Source organism: Nilaparvata lugens, chromosome 3 (genome assembly GCF_014356525.2).
Source record: "Nilaparvata lugens isolate BPH chromosome 3, ASM1435652v1, whole genome shotgun sequence".
Lineage (NCBI taxonomy): Eukaryota > Metazoa > Arthropoda > Insecta > Hemiptera > Delphacidae > Nilaparvata > Nilaparvata lugens.
The window spans coordinates 32,180,712-32,199,741 of record NC_052506.1 but is presented as its reverse complement, the minus strand read 5'-3'; the positions used below and the strand labels follow the sequence as shown (position 1 = coordinate 32,199,741).

Below are 19,030 nucleotides of genomic sequence, written 5' to 3'. Positions count from 1 at the left end.
TTCATTGTTCTTCTTCGAGCATACTGCAGACATTCTAGATTTTCAGTCATTTACATTAATTTAGCCCCATCATCCGTGCTTCTCTCACCGTCGGTGAATAGAAAACTTAATCCTTCAATGCTCACATATAAGATGCATATGTTTCTTAGGTATACCAAATGAGTCGAGGGCATTTGTAAGATTTCTTTCATATACAGAATCAAAGACTTGCTTGAAATCTATGAACAATAGATAAGTACATATCCTTATCATACTGTATACATCGTTCCTATGTTTCCCTCGAATATTTGATGTGATGTTCCTCTCCCTGTTCTTATTTCAAACTGATATTCTCGTATTATCTATTCTGCATATTTTACAATCCTGTTCATTAATACCATTGAAAAAACTTTATATGCGAAACCAGGAATGATATCCATTAGATCTTAGAGGCCGGTCGCCAAAGCCTGGTGTCTTGGTTAGTGTCCCTAGTTACCTAGTGTACCTAATGAATGCAATTAGAACTAATAAGAATACTGTGACATCAAAAAATACTTAGTCTACCACTGGTGACCCAATGTGGTCGTGTTTCAAATCTAGTTTGAAATTTCTGCTGAAATTTATATTTTTCCTCAACACAGCCCCTCCTCTACAGTTTACAGGAAACAAATTATTATTCATATTTTTTAATTTCGAGAATAATCAAACTGTTACCGTTCCTCCTCAAATGTGTATCTTCTTTCATGAAGCTTATAACCCCTTAGATATTTAATATTTGAATTTGGTCATCAAAAATTGACTAAAAATAACGGATGACATAGAATGCACAGACCGGAAATACAATGCAGGAAAGTAGGCATGCGAAATCACAGGCCAAATATATGCTGATTAGGGTTTTGTGTTTCTCCACTGCACCGTTGAGTGATAATATGGAGGAGACTCGATGTGGAGTTCAGAGACTCGATGTAAACATTTTCACAATTCATGAAGCAATGTTTTGCTGGAATATTAATTGTATGTTCGAAGGCATAGTATCAGTTCAATTAACCAATAATTGTTATTATTTTTCTAACACTATTTTATTTCCATTGAACATTAAAATTCAATTTTTTATTTAAACAGTTTTTGTAATTAATTTATAAGTAGGCCTACTGTATTGAAAGTTACATATTATTACTAATATCGGGGCACCGAGCTTCACTCCTTATTTATTTATTGAACGTTTGATAAACCGAACACAATTCTTTAAAATGATTGGGGAAGTACTAGCAGGCACAGCCCAAAACTGTTTTTCCCCGAATTTTGATTTATACACTATAAATAATCCAGAAAGTAGGTTATGTTCCATACACTTGAATTCTGGTTCAATTTTCTGTTCAAACATTTGAAAACAAAAAAGTTATAATTTACATTATATACAAACCAAATTTAATAACAAAATAACACTCACTAATCACTTGAAATTGTAAAATATTGATCAACTTTGAAAATTATGATATACTCTAGTTAAGGAGGATTATCATGTCATGTCAACAAATCAGATTATGTTGATCAAATCGATTAAAAATTGTCTAGCTAGATAAAATTTCTCGCTGATTGATTATGATTACACAGCTGGAAATAATTCTGTCTCTCTCCCACACAGGCACACGCATCTTCTGTTATCGAGAGACGACGAAATTATCATCTGTTTTCCAAGGATGAATTATCCTTTTAATGTAGTTCAGCGAGTTTTCCAAAGAATGAGACCTAGTGCAATCGAATCTTTATATCATAAACCTACTATGTTCCAAATTTCGTGAAAATCGTTAGAGCAGTTTTCGAGTTCCGTAAAACATAAATAACCAGATATAAAAATAGCCAGTTAAAAAAAATAACCAGATATATACAGAAATTGCTCGCCTAATATAATAGGATTATAGTGGCTTTTTTGGCTGAAAGACATTTTCTGATGTTCCGCATCGCGGTAATACCCAATTTAACTTATCGTGCTAGCCTAATAATAGGTTATATTGGGTTGAAGTATAATCACTAAAAATGTTCACATTCACATCATTCTGAATATGATTTTTTATACTATGAAATTTAAAATTAATAAACACTTTTTTCTAAACACAAATTCACATAAAAACATGGAAAATAATGAATTTTGCTAATAATTTTAGTGCCCAAAATTTTACAGAACAGTTTTTGCCATTTCGACCAAATTCCAATTATACCACTGCTAGTTATTATTACAACACATTGAGAAAAAATCTATTCAGTTATTTTTCCAGAAACTAACAAGCTCCTCAAATCTATATCATTATTATTGCATGTGAATCAATAAAACTGTGATTCTTACTCCGTGAAGGAAAATAAGTCAGAATCGATATTCAAGACAACACAGTCTCGCGAATTGATCCCTGGACCAATTGCCTCTTCCACAGCAAGCATCAAGATGCTACTGTAGTCAGGTCCACGTTATTTTGTGAGTATTTGATTAACACTGGTGTTGCTATCCTTGTCCATCATTCGACAATGAAGGTAGCGCTATCCTTTTCTAGCACTGCAACGTTTGCCAGATCGTTTTTAACAAACTTATGAAATGTAATCAATTAATAATATATTTAATTGGACATTTCCCAAGTCACTTTAAAATTGCAAACATAATCCCATTGCATAAATGTGGGGACAAAACGAATCCAGGCAATTATCGTCCAATAAGTCAGATAAGTAATTTATCCAAAGTTTTTGAAAAAATAATAAAAGAACAGGTTGTTTTCATATTCAAAAAAGTTCAATTTAATAAACCAGTATCAATATGCCATCCAAGAAAATAAGAGTACTGAGGATACCATGACTGAACTTGTAAAAGAAATAACATCCAATTTCAACACAAATAAAAAATCTTTGGCTGTGTTTCTGGACTTAGCCAAAGCATTTGTTATTGTCCCACACATCAACCTGCTTGAAAAACTTGAAAAATATGGATTTCGTGATCCGGTCTTGAAGCTCTTTGCTGGTTATTTGGGGAACAAAACACAAATGACATTCTTCAATGTTGTTTTCCATCACGAACTGCTTATTATTAAATCACTTTGCTATTAGAAAAAACGACTAGCAGTCAGATATTTTACAATAAATGTGACAACGAGATCTTTCAGCAGGTTCGCCATCTTCTTGGTTGTCTAGCAAGAAGATGGCGAACCTGCCGAAAGATCTAGTTGTCACAGTGAGTGATTAATTCATTTATTGTAAAATATCTGACTGCTAGTCGTTTTTTCTAATAAATAGCAAAAAGTGACAAATGACATCTCTGAATAGAAAAGAGAGCAAAGTAACTTTAACAGAATTTGGCTTACCCCAGGGTACAGTTCTTTCTCCAATTTTATTTTTAGTTTATTTAAATGATCTATTAAGTCTTCTTATCAAGGGATGTAGAGTTTTGTCTTATGCTGATGATACTGCATTGGTTTTTACGGGGACTTCATGGGACAACGTGATATCCTTAACCAACATCGGACTCTATGGTGTGAGAGTGTGGCTTGTTAGAAATGCGTGACACTGAATTACTCGAAGAGCGTTTATATGACTTTTTCACCAAACTCAAGTGCTCAACCCGATGATATCAGACTTGAATTAAATGCAGTAAGAGTACGCAATGTAAATTGCTTGTATGGCATGAACGGTAGCAATCGTAATCAACCGGCTTGCTCTTGTCTCTTTTAGAAAGCGTGACCAAAACAAAGTATTTCGGTGTCACGCTGGACCCTCATTTAAGATGGAATGAGCATATAAATAGTATGTGTAGCAAAATCAAATCTATGATCCACACATTTTATAATTTGAGCTTACTCAAAGACAAAGGTCTAAGTAAAATGGTATACCTAGCATATGCCCAGTCAGTCTTCCAGTATGGAATTAGGGTGTGGGGTGGCGCTTTCAATGCACATTTTAAAAAATTGAATGTTATTCAAAAGGGCAATGTATTCTCAAGGCAGCCTTGGGAGTGCCCAGACGATACCCTAGTCACCAACTTTTTCTGGAATTTGGAGTTATGACAGCTATATTATTAGAAATCTAATTAAATATATCAGCAATCATACAGATATCTTTACACTGCATCAAACTAATTATATTTTCGGATCTGCAAACAGATATATTGTTCCTCGAACTGACTTAACTATATGCAGAACACAATTCAACTACATAATAAATAAACTAATAAATATTATTCTAGAACATTTTATAAAAATAAAACCCTCTAAAGCACTTGAAACAAAAATTGAGAACTGGATCAAGACCGACAATGTTGTAGTCAAAATATTTTAATTCTAGGCATTTATCAATTCTTTATTATCATGTTTTATTCAATTATTTCTCTCTTTACTATCTGAAAGTTGTCTATCAAACTGAATTCAATTTATATAATGTTATCCTGCACTGATTCAAATCAATTATTTCCCCCTTTACTATTGAAAGTTGTCTCTCAAACTAAACCCAATTTATATAATGTTATCCTGCACTAATTTAAAATTCTTGATAATTATATCAAAATGAATATTTGTTTGACGAATTATATTTTTTTACGTTTATGTTTATACTATGAACTACTGCACTATCATGTTTACTTTTTTGAAAATGTATGCTAATTTTTTGTTTGAAGTGTTTGCTAATTTTTTTGTTTCTACAGTTACTTTTTTTCTATTTTTCTCAAATTGGAATGCTTACTGAATGCTCGTTGCTAGCTCACAAACTTTGTTTTGCTGGCAACGCCAATATTATATTTTATTATTATTTAGTTTCAATAAAAGCTTTTGTATTTTTGTTAGTAAATTTCTAATGTATGAAACAGATTTTTTCCATGTTTTGTGAATTATTTATATAAATTTGGCAATAAATTTGATTTGATTTGATCTCAATTATTATAAAAATGTATTATTACATCATTGAAAAATATATTTTCTTGACGAATAAAATATAATTTATTATTTAAAAAAAAGAATTAACAGTTAATATCACATCAGATATATTGGCATCAGGTATACTCTATAGAAGGCAGTGGCAAGGCAACGCTGTTTTCCCATCTTTCTCCACTGCCATCATAACGTGGACCTCACTGTATGATTAGCAGTAATATTTGATCGACCAACTGAGTTGTATCCAGCTATTTGATGTAAACGTTGTGAATATGTGTCTTGATAGGCTAAATTCACGCGTCAGTGGATAAAGTACAGTCTGTGTGATAACTCCAAAAAATCATCAGCTGTTAATAATTTAATGAGAGAAAAATTGTAAAGCGATTTATCATCATAAAATACAAATCAGCTGTGATCTGGATGATAAATCACTAAACATATTATTTTTCTGAAGACTTTCCTTTTATATCCCAAGAATAGGACGAAGGAGTGAGTAAATTTCGTTGGTCAACGAACTCGAACTATATAATGGTTCAAATACTAAATTCTTTTGACAGATAATCTTTACATTCAAAGACACAGGAGTCATATCTTCAATAATTATATGTCCGGAATCTCAATTGAAGTCAAGTGTCGTTGGTAGGGCTGATGATTCAGACAGAAATAAATTTGTTGACTCACTTCTCAATCTATTTGTCTAGTGCTACTTTTTCTTCCAAGCTTACAAGAATAATAGTCGTTGTATTTTCTAATCTTGAAATTGAGATACTTAAGACCTTTAGAATAATAATCTTGGAAAGATAAATTAAATTTCTTATTGTTTGCAAAGTATAATTTAAAACATTCTGTTAATATATTTTCGAATAGATTCTTATACATTGGAATAAAAATTCGACTATTAAAACATTTATTGTTTAAAAGTTTAGACAATAAATTATTATCTGAAACCATATGTACGCCATTCATAATGTTTTACTATTGTTAGGAAATAATAATTATAACAACTATAAGCTTGCTTGGTAATAATAACTCAAAACGATTGCGTCTCCATAGTTCAGCTTCATATTGAAAGGACCAAATTCATACAATTTTCTGTACAATAATGTAAAAATTTATAATTCTCAAATTTCAAAACCTGAGATCTTTTTGAATTTTTTATAGTTTTTTTTTTTAAAGTAAAATACCTAATCAGAAAGGGTATTAGAATTATCATTTCCGGATATTGTGGTCAACCAAATCAATCTGCTCAACCGTGAATATTGATCAGTGGGATAATATAGTATTCTGACTCATCTTGTTTATTTAATCTTTGGAGTGATACTTTACTTCCATCTCTTATTATGCGAATTCTTATTATTTTAAAGAGTGTAGGCTAGCCCACATCTTCATCTAGTCTCTGGTGAGATTATTTAGTCACTGGTGACTGCTGCTTTAACTTTCATCTCTTATTATATGATTGTTATCACTGTATTTTAAAGAGTAGGGCATTAGACTAACCCACAACGTCACCGAGTCTCAATTTTTAGTTCTTCAAGGTTTCTGCAAGGTGTCATTAACAAAATGTTAATAACTTAATCCTTCTAGATTCTATTAGAATGAACATAGCTTATCATATCTCATGATGAACATATATGTGTTTGTCAAGTTCCGTTCAATCTAATAGAATCTATAAGGATTAAATTATTAACATTTTGTTGATAACTTTGGTGTAAAACGCAGCTTTATTTGTGATTTACAATGATGTTGTCATATCATATCATTAAAAGACCTTGATTATAAATATTTGTTTAATATTAAATATTGAAAAATACTTTTGTAATCAGTAGCCTAGTGATTATTGTTCTCATATCTTTGTAAAAACATTTTATAGTTTTCGAGTTGTACTGTCATTGAGAACCATAAAATTATTGTTAGTATGTGATTTTAGTTTTGAATAATTAATAATTTTTTATTACCAATGTCAACGACCCGTAAAAAAATCACGATTGACTTGCTTTGTCAATGCCTGGTTCATCATAAAAAATGTTTATTCCAGCATTCTTTGAAGTATCTTTCAGTAAATAACATTATTTTCTTTATTTCTTTTCTTGTTTAATTTTTAATATGAATAATAAATTGAGATCTTGTAGATTATAAGAATAAAAATAATATTATTTTATGATTTTATCAACCCTTCCAACTGAAAAATAAAACAATCAAAATAACATCTTTCTGTTTTGATTTAAATGCTGAAAGTTGTTATTTATATTGACATGTTCCTCTTTCATTCACACTTTCCAAAATGAAATATAATTTAAACTAGTTTGTTCTTAATCATGAAAATTGCAAATAGATAATCCAATATAAAGTAAACTTGAGTAAACTAACATGAAAATACATTCAAATTCATGATATCCAGTAAACCACATGACTACAGATCTCTGATAATATTATCGTGTTAAACCTTTCCTAGTAAAGCATTACTATAAGTTCAATTAATGGAAAATATCAGTTAATAGTATGCTCAGATTTCTAAAATATTTTATGCTTCAAAATAATTTGTAGCTGAACTTGAGTATCATGTAATTATAAAAATGGAAAAATATATATTTGTATTGTTTGTAGAGAATCAATTTCCCATATGAATCAGTTTGTTGAAGCTCACAATAAGAAACGTGTGCCAGCATGTAACGGTTGTATCAAGACCTTCTAGTATATAGGAAGTCCTGGTTGTATCTGGATTTTTAATTTAGGAAAATGAAAATTTACATGGATATCCATCTGGATTTCCATTTGTCGTATCACTATCTTGTTGAATTGTTCGTTATGATATTGAATACCGCGCTTAGTCAAATTCACAGCTATTTATTTCATCCGTGTCTCTATTTTTTTGCAGACGAGGCTTAACGCCTCCCCATAGAGTCAAATCCATCTCTATGGCAAAATTTACTCCCGAAGAGATAGATTTGATCAAGAAGCAAGGAAATGAGGTATGTTAAAACTATTTTTTTATTCAAAAAACTATTTAGGTCCACTGTAGTCTCAGTCACTTAATCCAAGTGTTATAGTAATAACTGATGAATTTATCTACTTATCAACAGGATTGCGACTTTTGATATTTTTAAATTCCAGAGACCTCAATAAAAGTTCAATTTAACGAGAGTTAAAAATAAAGAGTTCAAATAGACAAGTGGGAGACAGAAAAAAATCTAATAAACCAGTGTTCATTAATTTAACGTCACCTTTCAAATTCAATTAATGAGAGTATTCCGTACTTATTATCACTGTACTGATTAAAAATCACGTTAATGGAAAAGTATTATTATTATTTTTCATATTTATTTTATACTAGAGAATTGTGTAATAGGCCTGAATACCAAAACTAGTCATGCCTAAAATAAAATAAAAATGGAACTAGTAATTCTATTATTAATTATTTTTATTCAATAGCTCTCATTATTTTATTGTTGTTTAATGAATTTTCATTTGTAAGAACGTTAATAATAATAATAATAATTTTTCTGGATGTTGGACGACACATCCAGAGGAGTTTATTCATAAATTCAGGAACATTACATATTATTTTCTCATACACTTTCAATGATATAACAATATTCAAGGTTTACAAAATGATACCTCACTATATAATATATGTGTCGAGGTTATCATCAAATTAATACAAATTCGTTGCTTGAAACTTTACCTGCCAAATTCCCGCAGAAGAAATTCTTTCTCACTGATAGTGAGACTGATTTTATCCTCCTTTGGACTCATCTTGAAGTTTTAAGAGCACTCAAACCTAAGGGTAAACGCGCACTAGCACGGCCAAGACCAAGATCACAACCAAGAACGTGCAGCCAGGACAATCTGAAATTATATTGAGCAACACGCACTTGTCAGACAAAGACACGACAAACGCACGACAACAGCAGTAGGCTCTGGTCGCACAGACCAATTGCCAGACCAGTACATTTATAAATGTAAAACTTTGGTCTTGGTCTTGGTCGAGGTTGTGGTCGTGCTGTTCCAGACCAGTACTGGTCTTGGACATACGAGACACGCAGACACGACTGGAAGCTTTCTGAAATCACTACTGTTCACTGAAGTAGACAAAATACATGTCACAACATGTCTGCATGATTCACCCAACAAACGACATTCAGTGACTCACTGGAATCGGACTTCCAGTGGGGGAACAGGAACTTGAATTATATAGTGAGGTAGGCATTGGAAAAAGATGGGAGAACAGCGTTGTCGATTCTTGCCTTTCCACTGCCTTCTATAGCGGATAGCTGATACCAGTTTATATCTGATGTTATATTAACTGTTCATTATTTTATAAAATAATTATACATTTTTACAATTGAGATTAAATATTTTTTATATTTGCTGGTGACAACCAGGAAGATGGCGAACCTGCCGAAAGATCTCGTTGTCACAGTGAGTGAATAAATTCATTTATTGAAAAATTGACTGCTAGTCGTTATTTTTAATAGCAAAAAAGTGATTTAATATTTTGTCAATTAATTATATTTTCTACATGGTTTAAAAACGGTCTGGCAACATTGCGGTGCTAGAAAAGAATAGCGCTATCTGCTTTGTCGAATGATAGACAAAAGTAGCAAAACCAATGTTAATCAAATACTGTCATTATAACGTGGACTTCACTATAGAGTGATGGTGATATCAAGATGATATCATAATATTTCAAAAGGGACCAGACGAAAAGTTCAAATATCAAGAAATTCAAATTAGAAAGATTTGACTGTATAAACAGTAGGCTACCTAACATTTCCAGAAGCTAGGTTACATTCACTTTCAAGAATCTAAGTCTAGTTTTTTCCCAAAAATCCAGAAACTAGAAACTTTATTCTTGAATTTTTACTATTTATAATACGTGAAATATATACTGTATTGTTGCAATATTATTACAGGATAATTTACATGTGTTATGAAAGCCATTCGTTCAATAAAGCAAAACTATTTTAAGGTTATTTGAATAGGCCTACTATTATAAAGATTCGCTAAATTAATATTGTTAATTTAATAGTGATAAATAATCTCATGAAAATAATAATCCAGGTAAGATAGAAAGTGTAGGTTAGGCGTTGATCACATTGGAAGATTGGTGATTTAATGATAAATATCTGGGCACCGAGCTTCGCTCGTTATTTATTTATTGACTTTTGATAAACCGAACACAATTCTTTAAAATTATTGGGGTAAATACTAACAGGCACAGCCCAAAACTGTTTTTTCCCGAATTTTGATTTATACACTAAAAATAGTCCAGAAAGTAGGTTATGTTCCCATACACTTGAAATCAGGTTCAATTTTCTGTTCAAACATTTGAAAACAAAAAATTTATAATTTAGATTATATACAAACCAAATTGAATAACAAAATAGCACTCAATGATCAACTTTGAAAATTACGATATACTCCAGTTTAGGAGGATTATCATGTCATGTCAACAAATCAGATTATGTTGATCAAATCGATTAAAAATTGTCTAGCTAGATCAGTGGCGGCTCGTGTTAAGGTTGCATGGTTGCACAACCCCCTTCATTTTGATGATAATAAATGAATTAATTTTTAGGAGTAAATGAAGTGACTGAATTTATAAGTGAGCTCTATTATTATCTCAATTACTGATATTAGCTTCACAATTTCATCATAATCCTATAATAAGAGCAGCAAACTGTAGAACGTGAACACAGTTCACGCGAAATCAGACGCTGTGGTGGAACTGAATAGTGAATATAGCATTGGAGGTTGCAATCCTCCTGCAACCAAACTCATGTACGCGCACTATTACTATGTATATTAGTAGTGTGATATATTTTTTTACTCGAGCCCATAAGACCAATGTGGTAGCAATTTTTCTGCAACCATCCGCTTTAGGCGCTAGCAGTCCATACCACACTAGATGTGAAATTACCCCGTACCAGATTCTGATGAATGTGAAAGTCTGCTATCTGCTCTCCCATAAGTATATTATAATCTTTTGATGGGGATATATTATAATATTATAACAGCCTCAATAGCATGATGTAATAATTCATCATCATGATAAAATAACATTATAATAAATATCATGTTCAATTGCTTTGATATTTTCGAAACAAAACAAGTAGGTCCAATAAAAAATGGACTGTCCAGAATTATTTTTGTGTCGTAATATGCAATCTTCATTTGTCCAGGAAACATGAAATATAGAATGATTATTTATCATTTTGTAAAAAAATACATTGTTTATCTTTATCAGAGTTGAAAATTCTCAGCTGCCAATTACGCCATGGTTCCACTTGGAGAATGCTTTGTTTGGATGGGCTTCTATTGCTGTGTAAAGATAGAATAAGAAATTGAATATTTGTTTTAATCATTAAGTTAAACTCTTACCCCCTCCCCACACATCAGACGCGTGTCAATTAAGGTACCAGTTAATGAAGATTATATTGTAAAAACAGCAACCCCCAGTATTTTCAATCACCGGCCGCCACTGAGCTAGATAAAATTTCTCGCTGATTGATTATGATTACACAACTGGATATAATTCTGTCTCCCTCCCACACAGGCACACGCATCTTCTGTTATCGAGAGACGACGAAATTATCATCTGTTTTCCAATTATCTTTTTAATGTCGTTCAGCGAGTTTTCCAAAGAATGAGACCTAGTGCAATCGAATCTTTATATCATAAACCTACTATGTTCCAAATTTCGTGAAAATCGTTGGAGCAGTTTTCGAGATCCGTAAAACATAAATAACCAGATATATACAGAAATTGCTCGCTCAATATAATAGGATATATTGGTAATAGTAATGATATTATATTTGAGCTGATCTTCAAATGTATGCTTGTGATTTGTTTATTATGTATAGCATGAGTGGTATGAATGTAGTTGGTGGAATATCATCCTTTTCTTGAGTATTGAACACACCGACGTAGGTTTGAGCGAAATGCAAGAGCAGGATGATTTAAAAGTAGATTTTATTATAAAAATCGTCATTTTCTCGCTTCCCGCACTATCCCACGTCGGTGTGAAAGAAGATTTCTTAATGATTTTAGAAACAATTCAAGCTCCATTCAAGATAGTCTGCTATTCTTCCATCCCAATTTCAACTACATTTTTATTTAAATAGAAGCATTCTGTTTCATCAGTACAGCCAAAGATGTTTTGCTTGGTTCTAACACAATACCATGGTCCTGTTAATTGGAATTTTCTTGTGAAATAGACAAGAGTAATCTAACAAGTTAGAAATAACTTTAAAAAGTTTATTTTTCTATTCACTCTATAAAATAATATTGTTTGTGTTGATAAATTATGATAATTATTATCAACTCCTGATGCAGCGTGTATCATATTAAAGCAAGATCAATTTTTGTATTCTAATAGTTTATCTTGAAAATTATATACGTGGATGTTGTGGGGAAATAAATCGGGGAAATCCTTTTTATTTTTAATCACTTTTTCCGCTTATGATGTTGAACAGTAAGTTATCCGTGATCACCATAACACCTTCTTATCTCAGAGCGTCAGCTATGTAATGATGATACCCACGCATATGTGAAACGCCTTCAAATATCATGCTCAACACAAATTTGTTACTTGATGATTACTGTAGCTCCTATTTCATATTTTATTCACATAAAATAAAATAATTATACTACACACAACACTGCATCACATAATAAGACCAATGATTAGTTGAGATCATTTGGAAGAAATAGAATGATGATCACTTCCATTTGCTCCTGCTCCTCGTGCACAGTCTTGACTCCCGGTCAACAATAATAATATGTGTTGGCATAAGAAGTAATTCCTAATTTTGAGTTACGTTTTGGTGGCATGCTAGAATAATATATATATATATTAAAAGCCGATACTTCGGCGGTACTTTTTCCGGTTGGGATCTTGACTATCATATTTATGAGCAATGGTAGTGAGCTGTCATTGCTCTCACATAGAATAGAGTAAAATAACTTTTTATGTCACAAGAAAAAATCTCTGGGATAATGTAGCAATAATTTTCAATCTAAAGTTTATTGAAATAGGATTTCTTATTAAAATTTAAATTCAGAAATATTATATTCGGATAGACTGGGCTTAGAATCGTTTTGTCGATTGTCATTTTTATCTTTGTGCTTCTGAAGGAGGAAAAAAATGATGTGGTGTGGGATCATCCTTATCACCTTTTGTGATTGTTGATGCATCATTTATTTCGTTTGTAAAAATTTCAATTTTCAATAATGCATTTTTCTTGCTGTTAATTTCACAGTTAGTTGTGAAAAGCATTAACCTGTCTAGAAATATTACTATCTTTTGTTAAAGTTTAATGTTCACGTCAATACAACAATAATATTTATTTTCAGATATACTGTAAATATGAATGAAATATATTGTAACAGTTTGGTGACTAATAAACTGTAGTCACTGATTCTTAATAGAAATGATTGTTCTATTAATATTTGAATTCGTGTCTTAAATGTTACAAATTATCAATTCTTGTGATTCAAAGGATAAATTGAAAATTTCTCATTTATATTTGTTTACTATTAAGTCATAATTTCATATTATTTTGCAGTATTGTAGGAAGGTTTGGCTTGGCCTTTGTGATAATGAACCTCCAACCAAAGATGAGCAACAAATCAAAGACTTTATGATTTCGAAATATGAACAAAAAAGGTTGGTATAAAAAGTCAAGAACTCATAATTCTGTGCTATCATTTCAAATCAAATCAATTTAATTTTTCCACATAGCATTACACAGATATGCAAAAGGACTATTTTATTTCATGATTGATACATAATACAACACATTTTTTCAAATAGATTGTATACATCAGGGCCGCCCAATGGGCAGGGTGACCGGGGCGGTCGCCCTGGGCGCCGCAGTCGTATAATAATTACCGCCCCGACATTATCAGTTCAAGTACCTTTATTTCACCTTCTTCACGTTGAAAGTCTTGAACCATTTTTTTTATCAATCCATTTCTATGTATAACTCATCACTTATATGTGTAGTGTGAATTGTGGCATAAATAATAAGAACTTGACGTCACTGACTGAACATTGTTGAATACAGTGACTCTTCGCATAGCATAGACGTATATTTTTCTAGTCATTGAGTGAGCCTGTGTGCGCCCATTGCTCCTGCAACCTGCAAGTCGTCATTGGTCGCTTAAATGTCCCAATCTGGGCGATAAAACTTCTTATCCTATACTCTTTTCTAACCTTGTATTCTGCAGGCTAAAACCTATTTAATTTCAAATTTCCGTTGATATTCATAAATATTGAAAATTTTTCAATTTAAAATATATATTGGAAATTTTTCAATCTAAAATAAATTGAAAATTTTCAATTTAGGAATATCAACGGAAATTTAAAATTAAATAGATTTAGCCTGCAGAATACAAGGTTAGAAAAGAGTAAAAGATAAGACAAGCTGGGCTGGATGGTTTAAATATGGAGCTGTTCATGTTCAAGCATGGGGTACTCTTCTTCAAACTTCGCTTCCTCCATTTGATAAATATGTGCTGGAGACAATAATTGAGCATCCCAGAAGTTTGGAAAGTGGCTACAGTCAAATCTCTTTTCAAGTAGGGAGATATAGTCCAGCCACTATATAGGCTACATTGGTGCTTGAGATTTATATTGAAGTTCTGATTTTTAATATATTATTTGGATACCGTACATGACAGAAGTCCAGAACCAATTTCTTCATGCAAAATTTCCTTGTGCTAGGTACAGAGTGGCACAAAAACCTCGTATTTTCAGTTCATTTTCCAGTTTTCAGCTATTTCTGCCAAATGCAGTAATCGGATGGTAAAATTTGCTCTCGCCTTTGTTTTAGATTTAGATTATAAAATTCTGAATAAAATGAGATCATTGGGAACTCTCTATCTTCAATAAGTACTGAGTTATGATTTTTTCAAAAATGAGTAAAATTTAAAGAAATAAATTAATTGTGATGAGTTTTAGTCTTTGATCAACAATATCTTCCCTTAGTTACCATTTAGTTACATGTATAATTCAAAGTCCCTCTGGGCATATTTTTGTGCTCTACTTCCTTAGATCATGTAGAGGGCTCTATCTCATATAGATTTCCAGGTACACCTGACAACAATGCTCCTTTTATTGTGAAAAACATCTCATTTTCAGCTTCATCCATCACCAACTACCAGAAATTGCAAATTTTTGTGTTTTGGAATATGGGTTTGAGTACACTCAACAGTAAATTTTCCATATTTCGACCGAATTTGACTTATGATGCATAATTTTGGACCGCATTGACGAACCGAGAAGAATGAAGTGTAGTACGATGAGATAAGAGTTTGAAATTTTGATCCTTATGCGCGCCTCTTCACTAGGAAATACTGAAATGAAATGCATCTAACGGGTGATTCTCATAGAACATAATCTCATGAACTTATGTCATTGTGCGAAATATCAATGTGAGGACAATGTAGTTGGTGATTATTTTTGAAGCTGAAAATTAGGTGTTGTTCACAATACAAGGAGCATTGTTGTCAGGTGTACCTGGAAATTTATATGAGATAGAGCGCTCTACCTGATCTCAAATTGTAGAGCACAAAAATACGCCCAGAGGGATTTTGAATTATACATCTAAATGGTAACAATCGGAAGATATTGTTGATCAAAAACTAAAATTCATCAAAATTGATTTTTTCTTCAAATTTTACTCATTTTTGGAAAATTATAACTCAGTAATTATTGGAGATAGAGAGTTCCGAATGATCTCATTTTATCCATAATTTTATAATCTGAAACAAAGGCAAGAGCAAATTTTTCTGTCCGAATACTGGATTTAGTAGAAATAGCTGAAAACTGGAAAATGAACTGAAAATACGAGGTAATTGGGCCCTAGCACAAGGAAATTTTGCATGAAGAAATTTGCTGTGGACTTCTCTCATTTATCCAAATAACATATAAAAAAAATCAGAACTACAATATAAATTGCAAGCACACCCCCTTTTTATGTCTATATTGACTGGGCGAAGTTCCTGTGACAACTATTGAGGAATCAGCTTGCTAAACACTGCTTACAAAATCTACTGTGTAGCATTATTATCAAGGAAACGATGCAGCCCATAATGGAAGTTTTCCTGCTGGAAGAGCAATGTGGCTTTACTTATACTACCTTACTGTGCTATATTGTGGGGGTGGGGGCGCATATCAAAATCTCGCCCCGGGCACCTATTAACCTCGGGGCGACCCTGGTATACATTATTTATTATATTACCGTTAGTTTTAGGGATGGAGTAGAATTCCCCCAAGAATACTATATGTTTGTGAATGGGGGAGGCTACTGCAAGATGGTACCCAACACGATCCAACTGACATTCACGAACGCTTGGGTCCAGTTCTGAGAGCCATTTTCAATTTAACTACCGCTAGAACTTGTTATAGCGCAATTTTGCACTATCAAACAATTCTAATAGAAACTTAAATAGTTTTCTTTTAAAACAACACCAAAACCAGCTCTGTATCTTGTTCCATTAAACTTATATGAATTTTCAAAGTAATTTTAGACAAACTCTGCATTATATTTAGAATATTATTTATTTAGTGATTTTTCAATTTATTTTTTGTGCTACACATTTGAACGTCTCCAAATAAAAAAATTACTCTTTAATAAAATATTGATTTTGGTAATCTATAATCTAAATTATTTGTATGATAATGATAATTTGTTGCAGGTACCATTTGAGTCCGTCCAATAGTAGTAATGGTGTGGCTTTAGCACAGCAGACGAGACATAGTCATGCAGTGTCAACCTCAGCTCTCTCTCATCCTTCATCTTTAGCGCTAAAACCACCTCCACAACAGGTAGGCCTACTTGAGTTGAACTATTGCAAAATCGTAGCGATAAGATAAGTAAAGCGTAAGATAAGTAAATCCATGCGCCTGCTACTCCTGATGTGTGATTGACCACTTTAAGACCCGATTTACTCTCAATACCAGAGTACAATACCAATCGTCTCTCAGTAGTTCGGAACCCACCTAAAGCTGTAGGTCCACTCATATTTATCAGTTTCATTATCCACGCACAAACCTGAAACTCATGTGGGCATCCTCCCCTGTAAAAAAATTCCATGAGCAATCTTGCCGTTCAGATGTCACGGTCTCTGAAGTAAATTTTATATAATACAGTAGAGCACCAATTATCCGGATGACCGGTTATCCGGTCGTCCACTGAGTGTTATAAAAAATATTGAAATCCCCTAAAAACCTAACCTATTAAGTATTTCAAGCGGCTAATTGGTCCACCGCAGTCAAGGTGCAGTACAATATTTTAAAGATTTGAGTTACTGTACCCTAATGAAATACACAACATGGTGTCTATTTTAAGTTGAATGTGCTTATTTTAATTTTAACGTGTATTACTAAGTACTGTAGGTCAGAATGCAAAGTTTTAATTGCGTCTACTCTTACGAGTTTAATTCTATTATCCGGATACTGTCATGCCTCAATTAGTCCGGATAATCGATGCTCTACTGTAATTTACTATTGTGAGGTCCACTTTATGATGTCCGTAGAAAAGGACATCAGCGTTGCCGATTCTCTGCCTTGCCACTGTCTTCCATAAAATATAGCTGATAACGGTGTATCTAATGTAATATTAACTGTTCATCATCTTTAAAAATAATCAGTTATATTTTATTCGTCAATAAAATATATTTTTCAATAATTCAATAATAAATTTTTATAATAATTGATTTTAAATATTTTGTTAATTATATATCTACATTTTTTAAAAACGATCTGGCAACGTTGCGGATCTAGAAAAGGATAGCGCTATCTGGTTTGTCGAATGATAGGCAAGAATAGCCACATTAATGTTGAACAAATGCTGTCATTATAACGTAGACTTCATTATATTTTACTATTTTTCCAAGTTCTTGTTAATTTTCAAAAAGCTTTAAAGCTGATAGATATAGATATGTATAGGTACCGTGATATAACTACAATGATATTTCCAACAACATCTCTGTTCAGTTAACAGTTCCTAAAATGCGTCTCAACCCCTTTATTACTACTAGAATATAATGACTTCTAGCTTCTACTATAAGCTTCTGTCACTTTTGTCAACAGAAAATAAACTTACTTTCTTATACCAGTATATTGTCCTTGTTTACAAATTGTTATTTTCGTATTTACAAGACTTGGCGCTAAGGTGCCATATAACCATGGCGAAAATATACATTCTTCACAATTCAACTATTAACAATTCAGCTTTTAGTTTAATCACTTCCATCTTTTTTACATCATAATAACATGATTAGTTCTCTAACCTGTCCTCCTGGTTTGGCTAGGTTTATCCATTTCAGACAGTCTTGTCCTGTTTGTTTCATGCTGGATTTGCCACATCTTTTTTTTCTAATCATTGCAAGCTTCTGACTCGATAAGCCTTATCACATCTCACTTTATCTCGATTTTATAAGTGTCTTTTGTTTTATCATCTAATTTTAGTTAACTTCAGTTAAGGCTGTGCAAAGGCTAATAATAAAAATTTCTACTGATGATATTTTTAAAAGTTTTTCAATTTGTATATCATTAAGCTATCAAAATGAAAAAAATTCTCAGGTGAACATTTTTTTCTGATCATTACTTTTTGAGATATAAGCGCCTAAAGTTTAAAGTTTTGGGACAGAACATTTTCAATTCGGTGAAAGATAAATCCATGAAATTCAAAGGATAAATTCTTCATGGTAGGCTATTGTTGATTGAATAAAACAAAAATGTTCTGAAAATATAAATTTTTGAGAGAGTTATTCAATTTACTAAAAATGACCAAAAATTTGAGTTATTTTTGGTAAATTGAATAACTTTCTCAAAAATTGATATTTTCGATTTTTTTATTCAATCAACAATACCTTGAATAATTTATCCTCTAAATCTCATGGATTTATCTCTTACTGAATTCGAAATGTTATTTCCCAAAAATTTAAACTTTAGGCGCACATATCTCAAAAAGTAATGATCGGAAAAAATGTTTTCCTGAGAAAACTTTTTCATTTTGATAGCTTGATGATATACAAATCGAAAAGATTTGAAAAATATCACAAGCAGAAAGTTTATTTTTAGCCTTTGCACAGGCTTAATATATGCGGTATCATTGCTTGGGGAAAGTTAATAAAAATCC

The 19,030-nt window shown here is 31.9% G+C and overlaps 2 protein-coding genes across 3 annotated transcripts in view; one reads left to right on the top strand and one right to left on the bottom strand.

Annotated features, from left to right (window-relative positions):
* LOC111049607 (protein phosphatase PHLPP-like protein) overlaps positions 1-8,925 on the bottom strand; it is a 148,920-nt gene extending 139,995 nt beyond the window's left edge. The window contains exon 1 of the mRNA XM_039423543.1: positions 8,563-8,925. The gene's annotated coding sequence lies outside the window, so the exon portion shown is untranslated. The remainder of the gene's footprint in view (positions 1-8,562) is intronic.
* Positions 1-19,030, top strand: part of LOC111056538 (arf-GAP domain and FG repeat-containing protein 1) — a 52,499-nt gene that overhangs the window by 3,957 nt on the left and 29,512 nt on the right. For both annotated transcript variants that reach the window (XM_039423547.1, XM_039423548.1), the window contains exons 2-4: positions 7,756-7,849; positions 13,448-13,548; positions 16,584-16,713. In XM_039423547.1, the coding sequence (XP_039279481.1) occupies positions 7,756-7,849; positions 13,448-13,548; positions 16,584-16,713 (325 nt within the window). The remainder of the gene's footprint in view (positions 1-7,755; positions 7,850-13,447; positions 13,549-16,583; positions 16,714-19,030) is intronic.